At 44.4% G+C, this 26,348-nt stretch overlaps 1 protein-coding gene across 2 annotated transcripts; it reads right to left on the minus strand.

Annotated features, from left to right (window-relative positions):
• Nucleotides 1-767: 767 nt before the first annotated feature.
• On the minus strand, nt 768-19,682 carry dnajc24 (DnaJ (Hsp40) homolog, subfamily C, member 24). 2 transcript variants are annotated; one of them, XM_054777329.1, is made up of 5 exons: nt 19,599-19,682; nt 19,251-19,354; nt 17,148-17,283; nt 5,486-5,554; nt 768-2,045 (listed from the first exon to the last, which is right to left on the minus strand). In XM_054777329.1, exons 1-5 carry the CDS (start codon nt 19,624-19,626, stop codon nt 1,828-1,830), a joined length of 555 nt encoding a protein of 184 aa, XP_054633304.1. In that variant the 5' UTR covers nt 19,627-19,682; the 3' UTR covers nt 768-1,827. The 2 variants fall into 2 exon arrangements, with proteins under 2 accessions (XP_054633304.1, XP_054633305.1); XM_054777330.1 differs by lacking the exon at nt 768-2,045 and adding an exon at nt 2,052-2,408.
• Between the last annotated feature and the right edge of the window lie 6,666 nt (nt 19,683-26,348).

The following is a 26,348-nucleotide window of genomic DNA, read 5'->3' on the forward strand; positions in this document are numbered from 1 at the left end:
AATGTGGCGCAGTTTCCACCCGCGCCTTCTTAAGTACACTTCTTAAGAAGACTTTTAAGAAGATGTTCGTGAATGAGGCCCATTGCTCTTACGTCAGCCTGATCTGATTCAGGCATGGACACACTTCTTTATACCTGACTTGGAGAACACAGAGATGTACCTGTTCCTGTACCTGTCTGATGAAATGCCCACCTCTTCACTTGTTCACGTTGGTCTATCATAATAATCACACTTTTCTTTTATAGTATGCATACTTTTTATTAGTAGGGGTGCCACAAATGAAAAAATATCCAAAACATATAGCAATATATTGCAATCTGCTCATTTAATTTTCATTATGCTACACTCTATGCGTATGCTAGCATCCCCGCCTCCACCCACTGGGACACTGTATGACTGCATGACGAATGGGCCATGGTGCTGAAAGCAATGCACAGATTGAACTCTTTCCTGCCTGTTTGGAGGCAAGAGATGAGGGAAACAGACACGCATGCACATGGAAATATATAGAAACAGGCACAATTAGACAGTTCATTTTCATTTATTGTGTAAACAATTCACTCATTTATTACCATCCCAGGCCGAGTGCCCATGAGACACTTTTTCTCTTTCTCTTAAATCTTGTCAGGCTGTTTCTTAATTATTTGTATTATTTCATTAATCTATCCTTATTAAGTCACTGCTTCGTCTATATTCTGCATTTACAGTATTTATACATGATATAATGTCAAGACTTTACTCCTGTATGAATTGTTGATTCTTTATAATCTGTTATGTAGTTTAAGGCGGTCGATGATTAAAATATCTCACCACGATTTTTTCATCTAATTTTCCAAATTGCATCTTTATTTTGTTTTGTTTCTGTTTTTTTCTGTATTTTGTCTTTAATATTTCAGCTCTATGCTACTTAAATGACATTTTTTCCCTCATAATTGTAAAATCATAAAATTGTGACATGATTTCAGAATAGAATACAACATTTCTTTCTTAATATTTGGACTTTATTCTGGTAAAACTGCAGCTGTTTTTACCATTTCTGCCATGCCAACTTTCTTCTCATAATTATGATTTTCTTCCCATAATATTTTGGCTTTATTTTCATGACATCATTTTAAAAAATGACAACTTTGCTCGTTGTTTTGTTTGTTTCGCATATTTCACTTTTTTTTCTTAATATTTTGAGTTTATTCTTGTAAACGGCTCAGCACGGACAGGGACAGGAGCAGGATCAATAGGCTGATCAGGAGAGCGAGCTCTGTCCTGGACGGTCCTCTGGACTCCGTGGAGGAAGTGGGGGAGAGAAGGATGTTGGCTAAGCTGACATCCATCATGGACAACACCTCTCACCCGCTACATGACACTGTGGGTTCCCTTAGCAGCTCCTTCAGCAGCAGACTGTTACACCCACGGTGTAAGAAGGAGAGGTTCCGCAGGTCCTTCATACCGACCTCTATCAGGCTCTACAACACCTGCACCACCTGAACCATGTTGTAGTCACTATGTCACTATGTATTCTTTACTTGCATATCTTCCTTGCTTGCTGCTGTAACGAGTGAATTTCCCCGCTGTGGGATAAATAAAGTACTATACATAAATTTACAGCTGAATGTGTCATTTTTGCTGTTTTTTTCCTTCTTGTTTTCTTGTTAAATGATATTTTTACAATGTCCTGAGGGCCAATAAAAAAAACATTCACAGGCCACAAATGGCCCCCATGCCCCACTTTGTACATCCCTGCTGCAGCGTCCTGAAAGCATTTGAAGTTTATTGACAAAGCAGCACTGTGACACGCGCACACACACCCCGACTCTGTATGTTTACACACTTTCAATTCAAGGCTTGGAAGCGTGAAGCCTTGCTATGCAATGGATATGTCACATACACACTGAGGGAACACGTGTTACAGCACACAACCACATGATGGCCCTCTACTGCTTCCTCTTCTTCATTAGCGCCTTGCCTCCATTGCATCTCCGCCTCCATCTCCTCTTGCGTAATGCTGAATTGCCCGCCACAGCGGCAGCAGTATGTATACACGCACCCCTCTGTAAAAGTACAAAATCTATGGTGAAAATCTATTTTACATCAGCCGTGAACATGATACCACAGTCGTGGTGTTACAGTAACACAGTGTATCCGGAATCTGATTTTGCGCTGCGGGATGTTTGGTTCGGCCCGGAGGCGTAACGATTTCCCACACAGCATGCTTAAAAGTGAGGGGCAGGAAGTGTAACTGCCCGTAGTCACGTGTCTACTTGGTGAGCAGATCCAGCGCGTGTGCAGCCCAGCCTTTGGCTAATGGGGAGTCAAGGCAAGCGATATTGCCAAGGAGAAGCCAGACCTTGAAAACCCTCTTCTGTGATGAAAGCAGTTTGCCACCAATGCAGGAAATGAGGAACTTTGATGTCCTAAAAAATGAAATAATTCACACTACTTAAACTGCTACTGTTACGCTTTTGCTGCACGTCCCGAAAAAGAAGCATCAACTACGCTCCGGAAATATCTAAGCTCCAAAATAAGAATTTGTTTGTGAAGCAATCAACATTTGTTTTCGTTCATGAACTACCGACACTAACCACTCCCAAGTTCCAAGTATTGTCATTTAGAGCATTTACATGCAGAATATGAAAAATGGTCAAAACACAACAACAAAAAAAAGATTCAGAATGTTTTTTTTGCATTTTCATTTTTAAACAACCCAATACAGTGGAGCCTTGCTTAGTTACCGTGTTTTTTGTTTTGGTTCATGTCTAAAATTTTGCCTGGCGTTGTGTTTTTATAAACCCCAACAACGTACTGGTACGTCTTTTACGTTTTTTGTTCCTGCGCTGGAGGCAGAAAGAGGTGAAGACGCAACTTTTAAGCGGTAAACACGTGCATTTGCTAAGAGCTCGTCAGGGATGGTGTGAATGGAACAGTCGCAGGTGACAGGAAGGAGGCCGTGAGACAGCGTGGAAGAGTGTAGCGTGCGGGTTCGGCATTGTGGGGACACACCGTGTCTTTCATCATTTATATCAGGGGTGTCCAAAGTGCGGCCCGGGGGCCATTTATGGCCAGCGAGTGGTTTTTTTTTTTGGCCCTCGGCACATTCTAAAAATACGAATAAACAATTTTTAAAAAAACAGCAAAAATGGGGGAAAAAAGAAGTCATTTTACAAGAATAAAGCCAAAATATTAACGGAGTAAAGTCATTATATTAACAGAAAAAGATAGCATCAAGTGAAAATATTATCGGAAAAAGAGTTGCAATATAAGAAACAAACCAAACGAAGAATTAAGTTGGAATTTTAGGAAAATTAAGTTGAGTAAATGCGATAATGTTATGATAATAAAGTCAAAATATTATGAGAATAAGTCATATTAGTATGAGGGGAAAAAATGTACAAGTACAACATTGACATATTTGTAAAACAAACAACAACAAAAAACAGTTAAAAAGTAATGTAAGGAGAAACTGTTTATAATAATAATAATAATAATAATAATAATAATAATATGCTTTGTCACTGATAAAATAAATACATGTTTTATATGTGTAAATATGATATTAAATATTATTAAAAATGTAAAAACGGCCCCTGCATCTTTTGATTCTACAGTATTTGGCCCTTAGTGGAAAAAGTTTGGACATTCCTGATTTATATGGATTCACAGTAAATGCATTTCAAACCGTTTTCTATAAAAACGTGTTTGTTGTTTCTGGAACGGATTCATTGGACTATTTCTTGTGGGAAAAATGGATTTGGTCAGCGTCCGTTTCAGTCAGTTGGAGCTTCTGGAACAAATTCATTACGTCAAGCAAGGTTCCAGTGTACTAATGTTTTAAAATCGATATCTGGTGCAATCATCGTGATCAGAGCTTCCGTGTTTTCCACCGGTCAAAATTTGCCGTGGTCTGTGAGATTTTTTCAGAGCTCTATCAATGATTTATTTATTTTAATTATTATTGTTGTCATTTCATTTGATAATTGTATTCATTTGATTCATTCAATTCAACCCATTCAACCCCGGCCATTTTTCAAAATTCAACCCCTGCAGTCGCGGCCCTTTTAGACGATTTTGACTGATCTTTCGAGGCACACAGCCTATTGTGCTTTATAAACACGGAACCTACCAAAGGTTAGACCAGTGGTTCTTAACCTGGGTTCGATCGGTGAGTGGGTCTCAGGGGTTCCGCGGAGCCTCCGCCACGGAGGTTAAGACACACCAGACCCATCGTGTCAATTCGTGATGACACGCCCCCGTTAGCCATCACTGGCTGCAGATAATCACATTGTGATTATTCGTGCTGCGAATAATTTAGCGTGCTCATGGTGCGTTCCATTTGTACTTGGAAGTTGGAATTTCCAAGTCCCTAGCGGGAACGCCCGACTGAAAGGCCCCCTGCAGTCGGAATGTTCAACTTGGAAGTCAGAGCATCCACACCACCTCTGAGTTAACAATCAATGATGGCTGCCTCGTGTGTAAACAATAAATAATCAATAAACAATTTATAAAAAAATATTGATATAGTGTAAAGTTTTTCTATTTAAGTTTTTCTAATCTATTTCATTTTTCACTAAAGAAGGGTTCGGTGAATGGGCATATGAAACTGGTGGGGTTCGGTACCAAGGTTAAGAACCACTGGGTTAGACTCTCGTCTTTCATCATAAAAAAAAAAAGTTTGTTTCTACCTTTTTCCATTCTTGAGCAATCAGCAGTAGAACATACACAGGTAAGTTTCAGGAAAATATCAGTTCCCAACAAAAAGGGGAGAAAACCAGCTTTTTGTGAAAAGATGAATTTCAGCAGAACTTTCACTTTGACATAAATATTTTTTGCTTTTGTGACAACTGAAATATCTAAACCACTATACCACACCACAAACAACACGAAAAAGGGGTTGTTTTACATCAAAATAAAAATGCATTCACAAATATAACACTGTCAAATATTTTCACATTTGGAACTAAACTGTGTGTGCACGCGTGCACGCGCATGCGCTAGAATTTACCTAGAATGTGCCACGCTGTCTCACGTCCTCCTTGCTGTAGAGCGAATGCACTTCTGCTGACCTTGTGGCCGTTTTTATGGCTTAAAACTGCATGGGAACCTCTTTTAGAAAAAAAAAAAGTAAAAAAAACGTCTTTGGGAGCAAGCGTTCAGGTTTAACAAAAAAAAATAAAAACATAAATTTGTCTTTGCTATTGAATGAATTCATTTGAAAAATCATTAAGAGTGGTTTAGACAAAAACTAACCAGTTTTATGTTTTGCATTTTGTTCCTTGACTGTACCCAAAATAAACCGAACCATGAACTTAAAACATAGCTACGTACCGAGCCGTGACGCTGGCGTACCGTTACACCCCTGTACGATCAGGAATTTGGAATTAGGTCCCACACAAGAAGAGCAGTTAAAAATATCATTTTTAAGTAACTTGTACAAGAATCGTCAATAAGAGACCAAAAGCGAATCACACGCTTGTATTAGATTTTGTGTAGTTACCCTCGTTCCAGGTCATGTCTTCTACGGACACTGTCGAGTCAACGAGCCAATCCTGTTTCAGTTGCTGAGCTGCAGAAGGCAGAAGACATTTTCTGGCATGAGTAGAGGAACAGCAAACAAGACGATGTGCAACATTTCAAATCTGATGTTGCCGTTTTAATGAATCAGTAGCAAGTACTAAAGGGAACGTCCACACAAACACGACTACAGTGGAACCTCGGTTAGTGTACACCTCGGTGAGAGAGTTTTTTGGTTAACATAAAAATTGTGCACTAAAATTTGGCCCCAGTTTGCGTACATTTAGCTACATTCTCCGGTTACCATACAATGAGGTTGTTATTAATATAGTCATCCCTCATTTATCACAGACAGTGATAAGTGAATTTCCGTGAAGTATGATTCAATATTGCTAAATTGAATATTTGTGTAGTTATAGCATGGAGAAGGACCCTCTAAATATTTTTTAACATTATAAGAGCCCTGTTGATAAGAAATAACACCCCTATAATCACCTTTCCACTCCTATTACCCAATATAGTAGGCATGATAACACGCATCACTTCCTCGCCCAGACATCAAAGGGTTGCCAACTTACGCAAAAATAAATAAGGAACTCCTAGATGTTATTTTTGCGCCTCTTGACTTGTTACAAGAAATGACCATGCCCCCCTGACTCCCCTTCTTGAGTGCTTAAGTGACATCAAGGTCTGGTTGGCTCAAAATGTTTTAAAGCTCAATGAGGGGAAAACAGAAATTATCCTCCTTAATAATAATGACCCCCACTTGGACTTGGGCCCCATGAAGAACCATGTCAGTCCCACAGCCAGCAGCCTTGGCGTCATAATCGACAGTGATTTTAAACTTAATAAACAAATCAACGCCGTTGTAAAATCTTGTTTTTATCATTTTCGGCTTTTATCCAAAGTCACACCATTTTTATCATTGCAACATTTCAAACAAGCCATGCACGCTTTTATTTGGTAACTTCTGGACTACTGTAATGCGCTCTATTCTGGAATAAGCCATAAATTACTCTCTCGCTTCCAGTTAGTCCAGAACTCTGCAGCACGGCTTTTAACAGCAACCAAAAAGAGGGAGCATATTACCCCAATTTTAGCCTCCCTGCACTGGTTGCCTGTGTGTTTTAGAATTGATTTTAAGATTTAATTGTTTGTTTTTAAGGCTTTGAATGGGCTGGCCCCTCAGTACATCTCAGACCTCACCCAAATGTACACTCCAGCGTGCACACTGAGGTCCGAAGGCCAGCTCCAACTGGTGGTGCTGGAGACCGGACTTAAGACCAGGGGAGACCGGGCCTTTTCTGTAGTTGGCCCCAAGCTGTGGAACCCTCTCCCCCCTCATGTAAAAACAGCCCCCACAATTGAAAGTTTTAAGTCTCGTCTTAAAACCCACTTTTATCCTCTGGCTTTTATCTCGACGTGAGTCCTGTGGTCCTCTGTGTCTTTTATTATTTTTTTTTAGTTTTAATTGTTTTAGTTATTTTAGTTTTTAATTCAATGTACTTTTTTTTTTTTACCTACTTCTTGGAATTTTTTGCTTTTATTGTTTTTACTTCCTGTTTAAATATTTTACTGTTGTACGTTTCTTTGTTTTTATTTATTGGATTTTTTAGTTTTTACTGTAGTGATTTTTACTTATTTACACTTACATTTACATTCCCTTATTAACTTATTATTTGTGGTTTTGCTAGTCTGTGCAGCACTTTGGAAACAGTGTTTATAAAATGTGCTATATAAATAAAGTGGATTGGATTGGATTGTTGCATTTCTGACACCATAAGTGATGGAATATTGAATGTAACAGTTATGAGTCCGCGTAATGAGTCAAGTGGCATTCCGAGACAAGGCCGGTCAGTCGTGAATGGACAGGACAGCACTATTCTGCACCACTCCAAACGACGTAGTTACACATTGCTACATTACTATCCTTTGGCAGCATCATACACTTTTTTTTTGTTATTAACAGTACCTGGAAAAAAAACAAATGAAAAGTTGAGAAAAGAAAACTATTTCACCTAAAAAAAAAAAGAAAAGAATTAAAGAATAAATAGGCAGCCACCTGCTGGTCAAGGAATGATCGTTGTGTCAATGGATGAATAGAATGGTGAACAAATTTTGGGCTCGGGGTGGGGGGTGCGTGGTGCTGGGGTGGGGGGGATCCCTTGCTTTCTCCCCTCAGGGACGGGGCCGCTGTGGCTCGGTGGGTGGGGCGTGTGGGGGCCGTGGGCGGGTTGCGCGTGGGGGCGGGCGGCGTGGTGTCCATCTGCGTGGTGCTTCCCGGGATCGGCGGGAGGATGCTTGCTCCGGGGTGGGGCGGTCGGGGGGTGGCTTTGGCCGGGGGCTTGGGGGTCGGGCTGGCGGGGGGCTGGCGGGCGGTCCCTGCTGCCTGCTGGTGTCGGGCTGGTCCTTGCTTCCGGGCCGGCGGTTGTCTCCCTCCCTCCGGGGTTTCCCCCTTGGGGTGTTGGTGGATGGGCGGGGGGTGGGGCGGTGGCCGGTCTGTGGCGTGGCGGTGGGCGGGGCGGGCGGGGGCATCTGCTTGGGCGCCGGGCGGGGGCCGCTCCTCTCGCGGGCCCGGTCGTGCGGTGCTTGCTTCTCTGTCCCTCCCTGGCGCCTCTGGCCTGCGTGCTTCGTGGGTGCGGCCGTGCTCCGCTCTATGTGGGGTCCGGTGCTCTTGTGGTCGTCGTGGTGTTGCTCCCTTGCCGGCCGTGGTGGTATGCGGGGGGCGCGTGGGCGCGGCTCCCGCTGTCCTGGTGGCGGTCGGATCTGCCTTGGGGGCGTGTGGCTTGTCCGTGGTGTTTGGCGGTTTGGGGGTGGCGCTGTGAACGCTACCTCCGGTGGGGCTCCGGTGTTGGGGGGCGCTGGGGGTATCGCCTCTGGGGGGTTGGGTGGGCCGGGCTGGGCATCCTGGCGGGCCGGGTAGGGCCTGTGGTGTGTCCTGCGGCACGCCCGAGCCTGGGCTGTGGTGGGCGGCCGGTCGGTCATGTGTCCTTGGTCCCCCCCCTGCTCGGTTTGGGCGGCGTTGGGGTGTGGGGCCCCCGTCCTTCCTGTGCCACTGCACCACCTCACATATATATAGGACATTGGGGGGTGGCCTACGGTCGGGCGTGATTGGGGAGGGGAGCTGCCTTGCGGGGCTCCTTTGCTCCTGCTGTGCCACTGACCTGTTGCCCCCCAATTTTAATCGCAGAGTAGACACTTAGGGTTTGGGGGGGCTGGCCAGGTGAGGGGCCCTCCGAGCGGCAGCTGTCCCCCGATTTTAATTGCATCATTAGCTATCATCCACATACACTCCATATACATGCACACAGATACACCATCCTCTTTTATTTTATTTTATTTATTTATTTATTTTTTTTAATTGCATCATAGACACTATCACACCTTATCACATACACGGGTGGGGCGGGCTGGATTGGGGTGCCTCGTGCACCTCGGCGTCTGCCCGCCAGGGTCGGCGGTGTGGCCGGGGGCCTGGCCGTCGCGGTGGCTCGCCCGGGGCGGCCTGGCCTGTGGGGTGCCCTTGTCTGGTTCGCCTGCCCTTCCCTGGGGTGGCCCTCTGGGGCCTGTTGATGCCGGGGCTTGCGCCGGGGGGGGCGGCTTGCGGTGCCCCCCCTGGACTGACACGTGCCGCGGGCGCCTCTGCGCTCTTGGGGCGGGTTCGGCGGTCTCCGGGGGGCGGTGCTGGTGCTTCGGGTGGCCCGTGTGCTGTCGCGGCGGCCGGTGGTTGCTGCGCTGTGGCGGCTGCTGGGGCGCCGGGCCAGCTGGTGGGTTGGGGCTTGGTCATGCTTGCGGGTACTGTGGGCCTGGGTGGCGGGGTGGGGGTGGGGGGGCGGGTGCCCTGGGGCCGGGCTCGCTGGGGGGGGTCGTGCTCTGCCGGGCGCTTGGGCGTCTGTCGCCGTTGCGCTTTGTGCGCTGCCGGGCCGCTGTCTGTGTCCTCGCCTCCCCCGGTCTGTCTGTGGGCTTGTCGGGGGTGGGGCTCCGGTGCGCGGGTGGTGCGCTGTCGGCTCTGGTGGCATGTGGCTGGTCTGGCTTCTGGTGGTTTGTGGGGGCCGTCGGCTGGTCGGCTGCTGGTCTCGCCTTCTCGGCGCTGGTGCTTGGCCTCCCTGCGGCTTGGGGTGTGGTGCTCCCGCTCTCTCTTCGGGGTTTGCTGGCCCGCGGGTCTCGGTTGGCGCTGTGTGGTGGTTCGCCTGGCTGCTCGCCCGTTTTCCCGCCTGCCTGCTCGGTTTCCCGCTCTCCTCCTCGCTGACTCCCCTGTCTGCCTCGCTGGCGGCGTCCTACCGCTGGGGGGGGTGTGGCCGGGTGTCTTCCTGCTCCCCGGCGGTCTGCGCTCTCCGTCCCTGGGTTCTGAATCGTATGTCTGGGACCCCGGGGTCCCCGGCTCCGCTGCTCCTTGGGTTACCAGCGGGGGATAGGGTGGGGCTTCCGGGTGTCGGGCAGTCGACCACTGTGTGTGTGTGTGTGTGTGTGTGTGTGTGTGTGTGTGTGTGTGTGTGTGCGCGCTTGAGTAAGTAAGAGTGTGTATGAGCGTGCGCATAGGGGTGTGTTTGTGCGTAGGAGTGTTTATGTGCGTGTGTGTGGGTGCGTAGGAGTGTGTATGTGCGTGCGTGTGTGTATTTTTATTTATTTATTTATTTTAGTTATTTATTTTGGGGGGGGGGGGGGGGGGCATACAGGGGTTTGCTCCGTGGGGTCAGGTGCTGGGCGATACATCTCTGCCGCCCGTGCCTCCGCCGGGTGGGTGGAGGGTGTGCCTCCTGCATCCCTTGGCGGGGCGGCCCTGTGTCGGGGGTCGGGCGGGGGTTGGCCCGGGGCGGGCCGGGCTCCGCTCCCTGGGGGTGGGGGTGGCGGTGGGGGGGAATTGGCGCTTCCGGCGCGGGCGGGCTTCTTTCCGGCTGTGGAGGCGTCTCTGGGCCTGCCGGTTTGTGGCCCCCGGTACCCGTCTGCCTTTGTGGGGTGTGATCTCTCGCTGGTCTCGGGGGTTGGCAGTCCTCCGGCCCGCTGGCGCCCTGTCCTTGGCTGGGATTACCTCTCTTCGGCCCCTTACTGGTCTTCCCGGGGGGGGGGGCTCTCTGGGCTGGCTCTTGGGGCACTGATCTTTGTGCTGCCTGCCCCTATGGGCCTGGTGGCCTTCTGGCGGCCGGGGCCCGGCCTTGCTATTTGGGGCGGGGCTCTCTGGGAGGTGGAAGGCGGCCCCTTTCCTCTCATGCACTCTCAGTGACAATCACACGCCCACACATTCCTGCACCTTTATATATATATGAAGTCTTCCTTACATACAGAGATACCTGTACATATGCACACTCACAGTACATACGTACTTCCCCACATTACTCACTGAGTTATCCAGGGTGTTATTATGTTGTTGGTTTTATTACAGCGACGGTGATTTCAGCAGTATGACTATATATATATATGTGTGTATGTGCGGTATATATGTGTATATATATATATATATATATATATATATATATATGTATGTATGTGTATGTATGTATATGTATGTGTATATGTATATTTTTTTTTTACAATGATGTGCATTACAGTAACTTTGATTCTATTCACTATCATGGATAATCATTTCATTACTACAGTTATGTGTGACTGTTTCAATGCGGTATTATCATGGTGATCACTATCATAATTCATCATTTCATGACAGCTATTGTGTGCGACTGTTTCAATGCAGTATTGTCATTGTGATCACTGTCATAGGTCATCATTTCATGACTGCTATTATGTCTGATTGTCATTGACAGCTTTGTCATTGTGGTTGTTGATATTGATTTGTCCTTTATCCTTGTTCGTCTTTATAGTTGTCACGGACATTTATTTGCTGATGTCGTTCTGTATGTTTCTGTTGTTCTGTCACAATTGTTGTTGTTGCTGCTGTTGTCCTTGTCTCTTGTCTCTCTTTTTTTTTGTTTTTGTCCCCTCTCGCGCCCCCCCCCCCCCGTTTCCTTTTCTCTTCTTCTCTGTCCCCTCCTGCTCCGGTCCGGGCGCTCCAAATTTGCTTTATAACAAGCATCAAGGTCGAATAAATTTTGTATGACAGGGGAAGTGTATATCACACTTCTCTCTGGCAGAGTAAATCTGTTGAGCACTTGACGGCATTTAGGTATACAATTCTATCTGCTTTAAGGCTGGACAGGACAGGGGAAAAAAAAAAAAAAAAAAAAAAAAAAAAAAAAAAAAAAAAAAAAAAAAGAATGGTGAACAAATGTTCACACTTGGCTTTAGCAGTTCGGTTGCAAAGAAAAAGTCATTATCGTGTTCACTTTGACAGTGATAATGACTCTGAGCCATTAATAATTAGTGTTAAACTTGCTCAGGTTTTAATTAGTGTTATCACCGTGTGAAGGATAATTGCTGCTAAGCAAAATATGAATCAAAGGCTGGCAGACGATGGCCGTGCTGAGGGTCGCATAACAGATAACAAAACCAGAAACCATCATAAACAATAATCCATCCATACGCTTCTCAATAGGGTCGCGGGGGCATGCTGGAGCCTATCCCAGCTGACTTCGGGTGCATAAACAATAATATACGCCAGAATTCATGTAAGCGCTGACGTGGAAAAAGTGCAATGCAAGCATTACATCACTAAAAGGTGAGCAGAAAGGAAAAGAACTTCCAAGAGAACCTGACTGAAGTTTGGCTTCTTGGGCTACAACGACTCACCAAATCATGAATCAAGCATCAGTTTAAGATGAGACCCCCTTAGTTTCCCTTGAATGCCAGTTCTCCAGACCAAGCCAAACACCTGTGAATGAACTATAACTTTTTCCAGCGAGGGCCACATAGATATTCAGTAAAGCAACACATGGAGGTATGCTAAGAAGCTCTGTATATGGAGCCCAAGAAAAAACTGCATTTCACCTTTGGAATACAGGGGATATGGTACTAAATATGATATGCTATTATTTGTACATAATAATACAAGTTTATTCTTTGTTTATTCTAAATTGTGACTTTTGTTCTTCGTTTGATGATGACTTTTTTCCTTAATATTTTGACTTTATTCCTGTAAAATTACAGCTGTTTTTTCCATTTCTAGTGTTTTTTACATTTTCCAACTACGGTATTTCATTTCGGATTTCCTCTTGTAAATTTTCTTCTTGTAATTATAACTTTATTCCCATAATATTTTTTATCTTTTAAAACAATGTATTTTTTCTTTATTTCAATGTTCTTACTAAAATGTTATTCCTCAATTTTATTCTCATAAAATTGCAACTTTTTTCTCATTAGAAAACTATTTTTCTTCTCTTAATATTTTGACTTTACTCTGCTGTTGATTTTTTTTTTAAATAACTTTCCAAATAGTTCAACTTTCTTTTTGTATATTTTCTTCTCTTAATATTTTGACTTTATTACCATGTTATGAATTTTCCCCAACCTCAGTTTCCAAAAAGTACAACTTTCACTGTATTTTGATTTTGACACTACAACCTTTTTTCTTTAATATTTCAACTTCGTGCTCCTAAAATGACATTTTCCCTCATGCTATTACTTTATTCTTGAGAAATGATGGCTTTTTTTCCTTGCTAGATTATAACTTTTTATTAAGTTACCTTGTTAAATTAAATTTTTAGACTGTGGTGCAGGCTGATAAAAATCACAGCTGCGTGCCGCAAATGGCCCCGGGGCCGCACTTTGGACACCCCTGAACTATACAATCCAGGGGTGTCTTAGGACAGTTGCCATTTGCTCTGCTCTTAAAAAAAACATTGACTATTAAAGGCTACGGACAAAATCTACCAAATCAGATTTGACTATGAAAAGCCCTAAAAGTGCCAAAATGATGCCAATGTTTTCGGCCATGGCTGCAGAAACTAGGCTAATTTGGTTGCATACCATGCAGGCATGGCCAAAAATCAATCAATCAATCCTATCCACTTTATTTATAGAGCACATTTTATAAACACTGTTTCCAAAGTGCTGCACAGACTAGTAAAACCATAAATAATAAGTAAAAGTAAAAATTACTACAGTAAAAAGTAAAAGAGCAAATCAAAACAAAGAAACGTACAACAGTAAAATATTTCAAACAAGAAGTAAAAACAATAAAAGCAATAAATCCAAGAAGTAGGTAAAAAATAAATCAGTAAATTATTCCTAATACACAGCTTGGGGCCAACTACAGAAAAGGCCTGGTCTCCCCTGGTCTTAAGTCCGGTCTCAGGCACCACCGGTTGGAGCTGGCCTTCGAACCTCAGTGTGCACGCTGGAGTGTAAATTTGGATGAGGTCCGAGATGTACTGAGGGGCCAGCCCATTCAAAGCCTTAAAAACAAACAATTAAATCTTAAAATCAATTCTAAAAGACACAGGCAACCAGTGCAGGGGGCTAGAATTGGGGTGATGCGGTTCCTGTCAAAAGAGTTCTGGACTAACAGTAAGCGAGTCATTTGTGGTTTATTGTAGAGTAGAGCGCATCACAGTAGTCCAGACGTGGCGAAATAAAAGTGTCAGTTCAAATGGCTGTCGATGATGACGCCAAGGCTGGTGGCTGTGGGACTGACATGGTTCTTGAGGGGGCCCCGAGTCCATGAGGGGGTCGCTATTGTTCAGGAGGATAACTTCTGTCTCCCCCTCATTGAGCTTGAAAAAATGTTGTGCCAACCAGACCTTGACGTTGCTTACGCACTTGAGAAGGGGTGTCAGGGGGGCATGGTCATTTTTTGTAAGAGGTAAGTAAATCTGGCAGTCATCTGCATAAAAGTCAAAGATTCTGTTCATTGGTTTTCTGGACAGAATTTCTCGGTGGGGCCAGCATGTTGAGGGGGTTTGGTGGCTGCAGGATTTGGTCTGTGCTTTTTGCAGATGATATGGTCCTGCTGGCTTCATCGGGCCGTGACCTTCAACTCTCACAGGATGGGTTCGCAGCCGAGTGTGAAGCAGATGGGATGAGAATCAGCACCGAGGTCCGAGGTCCCATGGCTCTCACCCGGAAAAGGGTGGAGTGCCATCTCCGGGTCGGGGGTGAGATCCTGCCCCAAATGGAAAAGTTTAAGTAACCCGGGGTTTTCACCACAGCGTGTCTGGGCTCTATCTTGGCGATAAGGTGAGAAGCACTGTCATCTGGGAGAAACTCGGAGTAGAACCGCTGAGAGGAGCCAGATGAGGTGGCTTGGGCATCTGGTCAGGCTGCCTCCTGGACGTGTCCCTGAGGAGGTACTCAGGGCACATCCGACCGGTAACAGGCCTCAGGGAAGACCCAGAACCCAGGATATTTGTCTCCAGTCGCCTGTCTAGTCTTGTGTATGTGGCAACAGTGCACCGCACCGTGGAAGAAGACACGAGCGTCTTTGTCACATATACAAGAATGGACAGGCGACAGTGCGCAGGGATACGGCAGGAGTCAAATATAACGCCGAGTGATTTGTGAGGTCTGATTTTTCCGAATGGGCATTTTTGTGATGTGTTGCTCTTTTGAATGCATATTGTTTTGTGAAGAAACTCCTTACTTGTGAAACCCCAGGGACCACCTGGTACTACGATCTTCATCACTAAAATCCCTTCCACATCTGGATTTAGGAGATTAAAGGGTGGGGGATGTACTACACTGCTGACGGGGATGTCACACAACTTCATGTCTAAAAAAATCCCAACTATCCCTTTAAGGTTTGTAGCATTTTATACAAGACTCGGCTGAATTTAATTACAGTCAAACTTGTCTATAGCGGCCACTAGAGGGAGTCTGCAAAAGTGGCCGCTGTAGACAGGCGGCCTCTATAGACAGGTTGGCGTCCAGTTTGAATGTTGACCAGTAGAGGGAAAAAAAAAAAAAAAAGGGAAAATAATAATAATGTTGACCAGTAGAGGGCACTGCGGACTGCGGATAAAAGTTGTACAACACTACTAGGCTTGTTATTATCATGGTTCATGGTTTTAATCCTGAACATGCATGAGTCAAACAGTAGCACATCATAGTACAATTCACAATTTTGCATGTCCAAAAAGGAGTAGGAAGAAGCAAAGCTTATTTAATCCTACCCCTCATCAGTTTCACATCAGTTGCAATACATTTATTCACCTCTTGTTCTTCCAAGTGTACTTTGTAGGTCTACATGACAATGTAGTGCAATCATAGCCAAGGTTTTTACTCACTAAAAGGAAGCTAGAGGCTTAATAATAACTGATAGAATATATCCACCACCCACAGAACAAAGCTGTGCTAGTAATGTCTTACGCTTGTTTTTAATATTTTACTTTTTATACGGCAGAGTGTCATTACAGCTTTAGTTCATCAGGAAGTGACGGGAAGTGACGGTGGGCGTCCCGAGCAGGAGAGCTAGGCTCAGTGCTAGCTGTGAGTTTGGAGAGAGTTGGGAAGTGTGTTTATGTTGGCGTGGATGTAAAGTCCTGCAGTGTTCTCCGCTGTTAATAAAGCCATTAAAGTGCATCGGCGACGTGAGTCTCTCCTTCCCCACAACAAGCGGCATTACAGTATTGACCAGTGCACACCAGGAAATAAACGGTGTCATTTCTTACAGGCATTGGCTGGACAGCTATGTAGTGGGGCTTGTTTAACCTTTGCCTTGTGGGCAAGCAGGAAGGAGAGACGATGCTGAGAGATGTGTGTGTGTTCTGAGCTGCTGTCTGGTGGCCGCGTTCAAGAAATAAAGTTGGCAGAAGCAACAGGAGAAGTTTCCTTCTTTGCTTCGGAGCTGAATAACACTGACAAGTTAACAGACTAGTACCGAACGGAAAAGAAGACAGCTTTGTTTGTGTCGAATACAGAAGATGAGGACTTTGATGGATTTGTGGATGAGGATTTATCAAAAATAGCGTGAGTACATTCTAAAATACTTCAGTTCAGTACAACCGAACTCAGTTTTGCTCCCGCTGCCGCATGCATGCTAGCATATGTTTTTTTTTATTGTAGCGTCGCTGGGAGCACGTCCTGTTCCCAGCCTACTTTGCGGTAATGTTTTGGTGCAAATGTTCTTAAAGTTACATGTTTGACCAGGAAATAGCAAGCTCAAAAGAAGACGGCTTTTTTATGTGGAACAACTGACAGTTTGTGTGGATCTTGTGAATGATTGTGACTGAGCTAGGACTCAGTAATTAAAGTCTACACACAACGGCGTCATTGATTGAAAAACAAAACTTTTTCGTGCATGAAACTTCTACTTGAGTCGGTAATTTCGCCGCTATATGCAGTCAGATATTGACCAAGGGAGACAAAATGGGTGGCCGCTGGCCGCGTTGGACAGGTGACTGCTATACAAAGGGTCTATAACATGTACATTTGCTGCGGGGGATTTTTCAGTGGCTGCTATAGGCAGGTGGCCCTTCTATAAAGGTGGCCGCTAAGACAGGTTTGACTGTATATCGTCATATCCTGATCCCCAAAATATCGTGATGCAAGCAAAGGTCCACATCGCCCAACCCCAAACACACCATCCATCTGCTTTTAGTCCGCTGCCCCGGCCAAATTTTAGAATGCGGTTGGTGAGTGGAAAAGGTTCACCCACGCCTACTGTAACCGGTTTTCTCCCTCTCTGTTCGGCTACTGCCTCTCAAGCTCAACTAGTGTTGATCTTTTAGGGTACGTTATTTTGAGCAACCATGCGGAAGATGTTCTGCATTGCACAATTATTTGAACAATGACGACCAACGAACGGGGACACTTGTTACCTCTCCTCTCTTGGTCATATTGTCTCCTGGCGCTGTGATCACTCAGGATTCTCCAGGCCGCATCAATTTCAAGAAACATCCTCATGCCGGACTCTGCTTCTGAATCACACACGTCTCCAAGACGATCTGGGTGGCACTGTTCAAACCAACAATGGGAGAATCCCAATCACAGGAGGGAAAAAAAGGGACAATCCGCCCCAAAGGACTACAGGTTTGCAATACAGTCGATACTGTAGGTGTGTGTGTGTGTGTGTGTGTGTGTGTGTGTGTGTGTGTGTGTGTGTGTGTGTGTGTGTGTGTGCACGCACGTGCCTGTCCAAGCTGGGGAATGTCCCATTTCCCACACTATACACACTTCAAGTGAGGGACGATCTGCCTAAAAGCAGACGGAAAGGCGATCTGTGGCAACGACTCAGAATGTGCACCCGACCGTCCTGAGCCAAGTTAGTTCTACCCCACGCCTCCTGGCCCTGACCTCGAAGTGCGGTGACCTGCTTTTGAACACTTCACCTCCCGTGACACACTTAAACAGACAAAGATGAATGCATGAGATGACAGCAGCGTTCTACCCTTGTTCAGGCCAGAACAACCACTCTGCAACTGCCCTGCACTTCCGGTAACGAATTTTGCTGAAAATAAAATCATCACCCCCCTGTTCACCTTCCTAAAAATAAAGACTATAGGGGTGCAACGGTACAGGTAACCCACAGTACGGCCCTATCTCGGTTTTTGGGCTGCGATTTCGTCATGTTTTTTGTGCATTCACTCCCTCTGCCTTGTGAAGCAGGACGGGTTACACATGCAACTGCAATTCTACCCCCCAAAAAAAAGAAAAGAAAAAAGAAAATATCGATATAGCATATAGAAAAAGTAAAGGATGTGGGGGCCACTTTGACATGTTCATTAAATCCAAAGTCGGTCAGTGTATTGTACTAGAAGCTAAATGGGCTTTGTGTTTTAGGTTTTCATCTCGTCTTTATGTCCTCGTCTTTGTCCATTTATGGAGGTGAAATGTTCAAAAACAGTGCACTGCACCCCAACGTCAGGATCCACTGGGTCCTCGTCACCTCTGTGCACCACAAACAAAGACGGGCGGGGCTGCACAGCTTTTGTCGCCTATACTCTCTAATATATACTATGTTCTATAATCTGCTGTCAAATGCCTCGCCTTTTTGTCCACTTTTAGGCAGACATTCCCTCATTTGAAATATGTACAGTGTTGAAAATGGGACATTACATGGCGGGCAAGGCTTTTTACCAGCTTGGACAGGCATGCATGTGCAAAATGTGTCGCAAACACGCAGCACACAAGGGCGGATTGTCCCATGCGGACCAAATGGTACACGGTTTTACCGCGGGTTTGGTTCATTTTTTTAGCCAATTTCTGTAACATGAAAGCCAATAACCAAGAGCTGGACAAATTCTCCATTCAAATGAGTATTTTTGCAATGACAAAAAGGAATAATGGGGGATTTTGGAATGAGCAAAATAAATAAATATTTTGATGTTGGAATGGTTTGAGTATCGGACGATTTCCATGAAAAAGCAACAACTAATAACACGCAACTTCAAACTGTTAGCTCCAAACGCCTGCAAGGCATGCTGGGTAGTCCAGCTACAACAACAATATGAACTATGAACAATAAAACATTGGATATAAAGAGTATGCTAACTCCTCCTTGTTTACTTTTTTGACGACTCCCTCAGCATATTTTGCATCGGCCGTGTTGTGGATTGCTTTTTTTTTGTACAAGCTAGAGATTTCACATTTTCTGGCGACTCAAACATGCCACAATAGCGCTGCAAGTCATGTTGCAAGGATTTTGGAAATGCCCGGTGTTTTTTGAGACGTTGGTGGGCCTGATGTGGCCCGCGGGCCCAAGTTCGCCCGTCCCTGACCTCGCGTCTTTGGTTAGCGCCCTCTCGGCAGCCGCCTGTCCGTGCCATACAGTTAGTGTGTTATAATAAAAGTAAATGTAGAGACGCTGGAGAGAAAGAATCACCTGAAAGAGTGACTCAAGTCAAGAGAAAACTCTAGTCATATTTGCCTGTGTGCGTGCTTGTGACAGAGAGAGAGAAAGAGAAACAGAGCCTTGTGTTCACCTGCAAGGCGAGCTTCTGATATCTGTGTCTGAGCTCGTGAAATGAATCTGAAGGGCTGGCTCCCAGAACAGCATACAGATCCTTCTCCGCTGCCTCGGACACACCTTTGTAAATTCAAGCACGAAACATCTAAACGAACGGACCATGAAAGTATTTGTTACGCGTCAAGTATGGGTCATTTCCACAGCGTGACGACTCGTGTCGTCACCGGTGTAGACCCGTCTGGGTGATGTTTTGGCGGATTACAAAAAGGCACGTTGCAGGAACGTGTTGCGACTCAAACTATTCAATAATTATCTGATACTCACTGCGGCTTAACAAACATTCGTAAATGATAAAATATCAGACCTGAGCACACGTTGTTGTCGCCGGCCATCGGATATTATGCCCCTCGACAGCTGCCCAAGTGTCCGCTGTTGTGACGAATCCGGTGGGAAACATAACAAAGGCACCATTAAGTTCCGCGTGTCACCGATACCAAGTAGGTACAGCGCAGCACAGACAAAGGTTTGAAGATCAGATATTTATTTGTAGATCATTTATATATTTCAAGATCGTCACAATTTTATGATTTTGCTTTTACCTTGTTGATCATGACTACAATCAGAAAGCAAAGCGCTAACATTTTCAGCAAATGTAAAAGATGAGGAAAAAAAACCATTATATTTTATGGGTTAATTTCACCAAAATGACTGCCTCGTGATTTGTTTTTCGTCTTGAGTTATTATTGAACATTTGTGACTTTATTTTTGTATTTCCTTACCTTTCCAGGGGGTGTTATATATCAGGTGTGGCTTTGGGGATGGTTAATAGTGATGGAATGCTGTCTTAAATGAATTTATTACCAAATGAAGTGTATTGCGTAAAATGAATCACTAATGTAACAAGTACTTGATATCAAATGTTTATTATTTAAATGGATTTACTGAAACCTCATTGGGCAGCTCCAAAAATACTGTATATGCTATGAAACAATGTGGACACAGAGATGGCGCCACGCATCTTGACCAATGACATTTCCCTCTCCCACGGCTACTTCGTCCAGCTCCTCCCGGCAGATCCCGAGGCGGTCCCAGGCCAGTTGAGAGACATAGTCTCTCCAACGTGTCCCGGGTCTTCCCCGAGGCCTTCTTCCGGTCGGACCTGCCCTGGAGGCATCCTGACCAGATGCCCGAGCCACCTCATCGATTCTAACCTATCTCAGCCACCCTACGGAGAAAACTCATTTCGGTCGCCATCTTCCTTCAATACAATCTAATATCCGCAGGAAGAATCAATTGCAGCTCTTTTGTAAAATGCAGAAGAAGCATAAAGTGTTTATTACGGAAAATGACTTTGAGGGAAACAGCTGCCGCCTATACTGTATTGGTATCAGCTGTTGTTAGTATCAGGAATGAGTGTTGGACAGTATGCGATATCGCCTGTCGCCAACATGGAGCATCTGTAATGTCAATTCTCACTCATCCTGAGAATTCTCAGTGCATCTGCTTTCCTCAACTGATTCAAGCCACTCCCAACACCAACACATTCATCTCAGTCGAAACATTCAGACTGTTCGTTTCCAAAAATTCCCACCTTACCACATTTTCCAGGCCACAGAAATGACAGCATCCACATTTCTCAAACTATCCCCGTGAGGCTTCAGCTCTTCAGCAATCACACACAAAGTGTACAGGAATGGCCTGCTCTAATTAATAGTCAGTGCATTCTCAGAGGCAAGTGCATTCCTGTAAAAAAACAAACCCGCAACATTGAGATTTGAACCCTGCCAGCGTTCCTTTGCTCCTGCTAATGAAGCTCTGCTGTACGACACCATTTGTTTCATTCACAAATGAACTTTTGCAGGTCCCTTCATCCCCGAACAGGTGTGAACACGCTGTGACAAAGCGTGTGTGTTGGTGCGCTCGGCATGTGCGTACTGAGGCTTCGGTGTAGGGCATGCGTGTCGTATGAATTCATGCGTGCGCTCAATTCATTCCAAGTGTGTGCGCACTGAAGCGTACGCTGGATTAATTGCATGTGCTTGTGCATTCGCGTGGCGCAAAAGTGTCTGTAAACTTCCAAACTCAACTCTCCAATCAATTGGATTCCTAACAAATAAAACAGTTCGCCCATGACTCCACAGCAATCATTTTGACACATGAAAACGGGTGCAAATACCTCCGGTTAGCGGATGATCCACCAATATGACTGTGTCTGTTTGATGATGTCATCACACAGGCAACACTCAATGGTACTCCCGCTAATCAAACCCAGGTTATGCTTTTGCCAGCGTTCGTCAGTTTGTTTGTGTCCGAAATAACTTCTGAACAGACTTGGAGGAGGTTTTATGGAATTGTCGGAAATGGGATACGGAAGAACTGATGGGGGGGGTCATCCAAAATTCAAAACGTAGCCAAAATTCACCCTTTTCCCTCCAACTAATTATTGTTAGTGCTCCTGCTGCTCCTGCTGCCACATTTCTCAACCGACTCAGACCGTTCCCAAAGTCAAAATTCTCAGCTCATCGTGCTAAATGTTAGCATGTTAACATTAGCATGTTAGCATTGCTAGCGTGCTAAAGTTAGCATACTAGCGTTTTTGGCTATTTTCATGGGTAGACGCACATAGAAACACTTAACATTGTCACACTAGGTGTTAGCATGTTCATCTTAGCATATTAACATCAGCATAGTAGCATTTTTAGTCATTTTCATAGATAGACACTTATATAAAGTCTTAGCACTATCATGTCAGGTGTGCGCATGCTAACATTAACATGTTAACATTGCTGGCATTACGTAACATTAGCATATTAGCATTTTTGGCAATTTTCATAGTTACAGTAGACACTTATACAGGGTCAGGCAAAATGATCTGACGCATTTGTAGGTTAAATAAAAGACAAAGAAAATAAAGAAACAAAAAAGTGTTTTTATTTTGGAAAAGTACATATAATGCCATTTTTTTCATATGATGCCATTTTGCTTTGTTTCTTTATAATGCCATTGTTTTTCATTTCTTTTTCAGTTGCTGCCATGAATTGGACTGGTGAGCATCACGCTTTCATTGTGGAAACGTTTATCAAAACGAACGAATCTGTCACTGCAAAACAACGAGCATTCCGTTTGCACTTCAATCTTGGTAGACGTGATCCCTACCAGCTGGAAACACCATCTTGTTATGGTTACCAACTTCACAGCTACTGGATCTGCATTGAGTGTGTGGACAATAATGGATCCCATTTGACTGATTTCATTTTTAAAACATCATGAAACAGAATGGCATTATATGTACTTTTCCAAAATAAAAACACTTTCTTGTTTCTTTACTTTATTTGCCTTTTATTTAACCTACAAATGTGTCAGATCATTTTGCCTGACCCTGTATAATTGCTTAGCACCATTATGCTAGGCGTTGGCATGCTAATTTTAGCATTGTTAACATTAGCGTAGTAGCATTTTTTTGCCGTTTTCATAGGTAGACATAGGTTAAATAAACACTATCATGATAGGTTTTAGCATGCTAACATTAGCATCTATAGCTCCTGGGGGAGGTCTGTGCTCTCAGAGCGCTTTTCTAGTTTGATATTCAGTCACTTGAAGTGGATAAAACTTAATTTCCACTAGATAGACAGATAGCTGTAAATGACTTGTTAGACTTTGTCAGTAATATTTCTTGAGTTAAAGAAACGTGTCCCATTTTATGACGTTATGTAAAAGGTTGTACCCCAGTTACAGAGACAACGACACAATAAAGGAGTCTTTAATGGGTACTCACTTGGAGCAGAATTGTCAACAACAAAGTGCGATCACTTTTTCACCCTATTGTGTATATTTCATGCTTCTCACTGATGCTTTTGTGACCTCGCAGGCTGTTCCGGCAAGATTCGGACTGCTATTTGTGTCGCTCACTTCTGTCTGTCAGTGCCAGTGGAAGCACTACAGTAGATATTGCATTTGTGTTTTTTTTCACCATTCATACACATTTGTAACTGTAATGTCGTTAGTACGGCAAACACACGCACTCCGACGATACGCCTTTACTACATGAAACCAAGCTGACAGACTGATTGAGAGATGTTTGGAAATCAGAAATCCGACCTGATCCCTCACAAATGAGGTGTACAGCTTTGGGAATGTTCACACCGGGTTGGGTCCGCCTTGCAAATATTGGAATTGATGTTGGTTGCTGCTCAGACTTCAGCTGGACACAAAATGATGAGGCCAAAATCAGCTTGTCTGTTGTCTTTTGCACGTCTCAGACAATCTGAGCCGTCATCAGACGTCTGTCAAGTTAAATGACTTGGAAGCCACCTCGTCTGCACGTGCCAACATGTAGTGCAGCTAACGTGCATGTTTGTGTGTGTGTGTGTTTTATTCTCTTTGCCTGAGTGGATGCATGTTGTCTTGACAAGGCTCTTTGTCCTCTTGAATGAAAGCTTCTGGGCACGCACACACACACACACACACGCATCAGCATGCCCCAGCAGGGGGTAAGAGAAAGCCATTAAGCTAATGAGCTTTTTTGACCCACTCACCCACTAAATGCCTGGAAAGGTTGGCTCCTGACACATGCAAAATGTCCCAAGTATCTTCTTGACTAAATCACAATGCGTGTACAGGTGGAACAGGTCGTCAGAAGATGCCATAATCTTGCTGCTTTCTGCGTAACACATTTCAGGCCAAAACAATCTTCTTACAAAGCAAGCGAGTCACAGTCCCTTCATCGACGGTGCCGTCGAGGCGTTTTTGAAATTTTCCCATTCATTTCGCCGACAACTCTTACGTGCTCCTACATTTTCGGGTCTCCGTCGGCTACTCGCCCTGCCCTCCCAACGACAACAGGAGCCAATCCCAGGAGCCAGGCGTTTCGAGACGGCTGAGTCGTCGCCACTCTGGGGTGCGGCCCAAACTCCAGACTCAGCTGAGCAATGTGGGACGGCCAGGATGGCGAGCCCAGCGGAGGCGACGTGAGGACCCCTCTGGTTGACAGGAGAGAACCTCGGGATGCCGTAGAGCTCGTGTAGGGGCTGGAGGACATTTGCCCTCCAGGCGTGGAGCAGAAGCAGGAGGCGCTCATGCCCAAGTCAGTCTATTGACCGCGACAGAGGGGTGGTCTACAGAATAAACGGTCCTCCTTTATTAGTGAACTTACCTGCTGAGTGTTGAATCAGAGCAACTGGACTTCCTTGATTTTTCATTTCTCGTTTTACAAATGCTCTGATTCAGCTCGCCGGATAAAACATCGACCGAAAACCTTTACTTCACTTTTTGTTCAAATCATTTTTGAATTTGTGGGAAAAAAACCTGTCTTGTTTCTCCTGCGTATGTGTGGTTCTATAGCTTTACAATAGCTGCTTCATGGGTTAGATTCGATTTGAACACTTTACAACGACGGTGACCGGTGGAGGGAGCGTGGGTCGAAGCGCCAACCTTCCAATTTCTGGACAACCTGCCCTACCTCCTGAGCCGCTGCCGCCCTTTACATGCTCGGAGCAGGAAATAATGCCTTCATGTCTGGATTGTGCTGAACGATTTGATGTCGGCCTTGTTAGAACTGGTTGAAAAATGTTGAAATACTTGCGTACTGTAATTAAGATCAAAGGAATATCCTGAAGTCAATTAGCTTTCTGGAAAAATGTGAATTTGGGGGAAAATTTGAAATTTTTACATGTTAAAAATAAATATCCTTAATTGTGCTGAACAAGTTGGAATTGGTTGAAAAATGTTGAAGTACTTGTGTACCGTAATTAAGACCAAAGGAATATCCTGAAGTCAATTAGCTTTCTGGAAAAATGGGAATTTGGGGCAAAATTAGAAATTTTTAAATGTTCAAAATAGATATCCTTAATTGTGCTGAACGAGCTGGAATTGGTTGAAAAATGTTGAAGTACTTGTGTACCGTAATTAAGATCAAAGGAATATCCTGAAGTCAATTAGCTTTCTGGAAAAATGTGAATTTGGGGGAAAATTTGAAATTTTTACATGTTCAAAATAGATATCCTTAATTGTGCTGAACGAGTTGGAATTGTTGGAATTGGTTGAAAAATGTTGAAGTAGTGGAGTCATAAAGATCAAAGGAAATTACAGTCATTTAGATGAAAGAAAACTTGTGAATGTCTGGAAAAGTTGGAATTTTTGGAACGTTAGTTTGACACTCTGGATGTGTGTAATGTTTTCATGGTGGAATGGTTTGAATCGGGTGAGAAATGTGCGAACGGTGACGGTTTGAAAAATGGCCCGTTCATTTTCAATGGGAGAAGTTCTGGGAATCTGGAAATTTTTTTGAAAAAACTGAAATGGTGGCATAGGATTCCCGAACGAGCTGAACGATTTGATGCTTGAATGGCGTGAATCGGTTGAAAAATGAAGCAAAGTTTGTGCAAGTGTCAAGGTTGTTTTAGCTCTTGATGGACGGATGTTTGGAAAAGTCTTTTTGAGTATTTTGCACCGTTGTAATGGAATAATATTTTATTACAGCTCCAGATGGATGCTTTGATTGCTTTTAATCAGTTCCAGTATTTTGTCATGCATTCTCAATGTCCTTAAACCTTTTCGTTTGTTGTTTAGTGATTATGGTTAAATGTGAGGAAATGCCGTTTAATTCAATGGAAATTGTTGGACTGGGAAATACCACATCCCAGGAAAACCAGTACTTTGGGAAATGTCAAAAATAGATTGATGGTATGAGTTTTTTTTAAATGAGCTGAGTGTTTCGGTGTTGAAATATCATGTGAAAATAGTAGAAATCCTTCCGATCGAGGGAAAATGTGGATTTCCGTAAAAAGTGGAAATTTGGGGGGGATGTGTAAAATAGATGTCCTGAATATCCTCAATGAGCTGAAGATTTGGCGCTGATGTTGTTTGAATCGGTTGAGGAATGTGACAAATGTAGAAGTTGTCCAAATCATCCGATCATCCATCCATCCATCCATCCATCCATCCATCCATTTTCTATGCGGCTTCTCCTCATCAGGGTCGCGGGGGCATGCTGGAGCCTATCCCAGCTGACTTGGGGCGACAGGCGGGGTACACCCTGGACTGGTGTCCAGCCAATGGCAGGGCACATATAGACAACCACTCACATTCATACCTATGGACCATTTAGAGCAGGGGT

Source organism: Dunckerocampus dactyliophorus, chromosome 5 (genome assembly GCF_027744805.1).
Source record: "Dunckerocampus dactyliophorus isolate RoL2022-P2 chromosome 5, RoL_Ddac_1.1, whole genome shotgun sequence".
Classification (NCBI taxonomy): Eukaryota; Metazoa; Chordata; class Actinopteri; order Syngnathiformes; family Syngnathidae; genus Dunckerocampus; species Dunckerocampus dactyliophorus.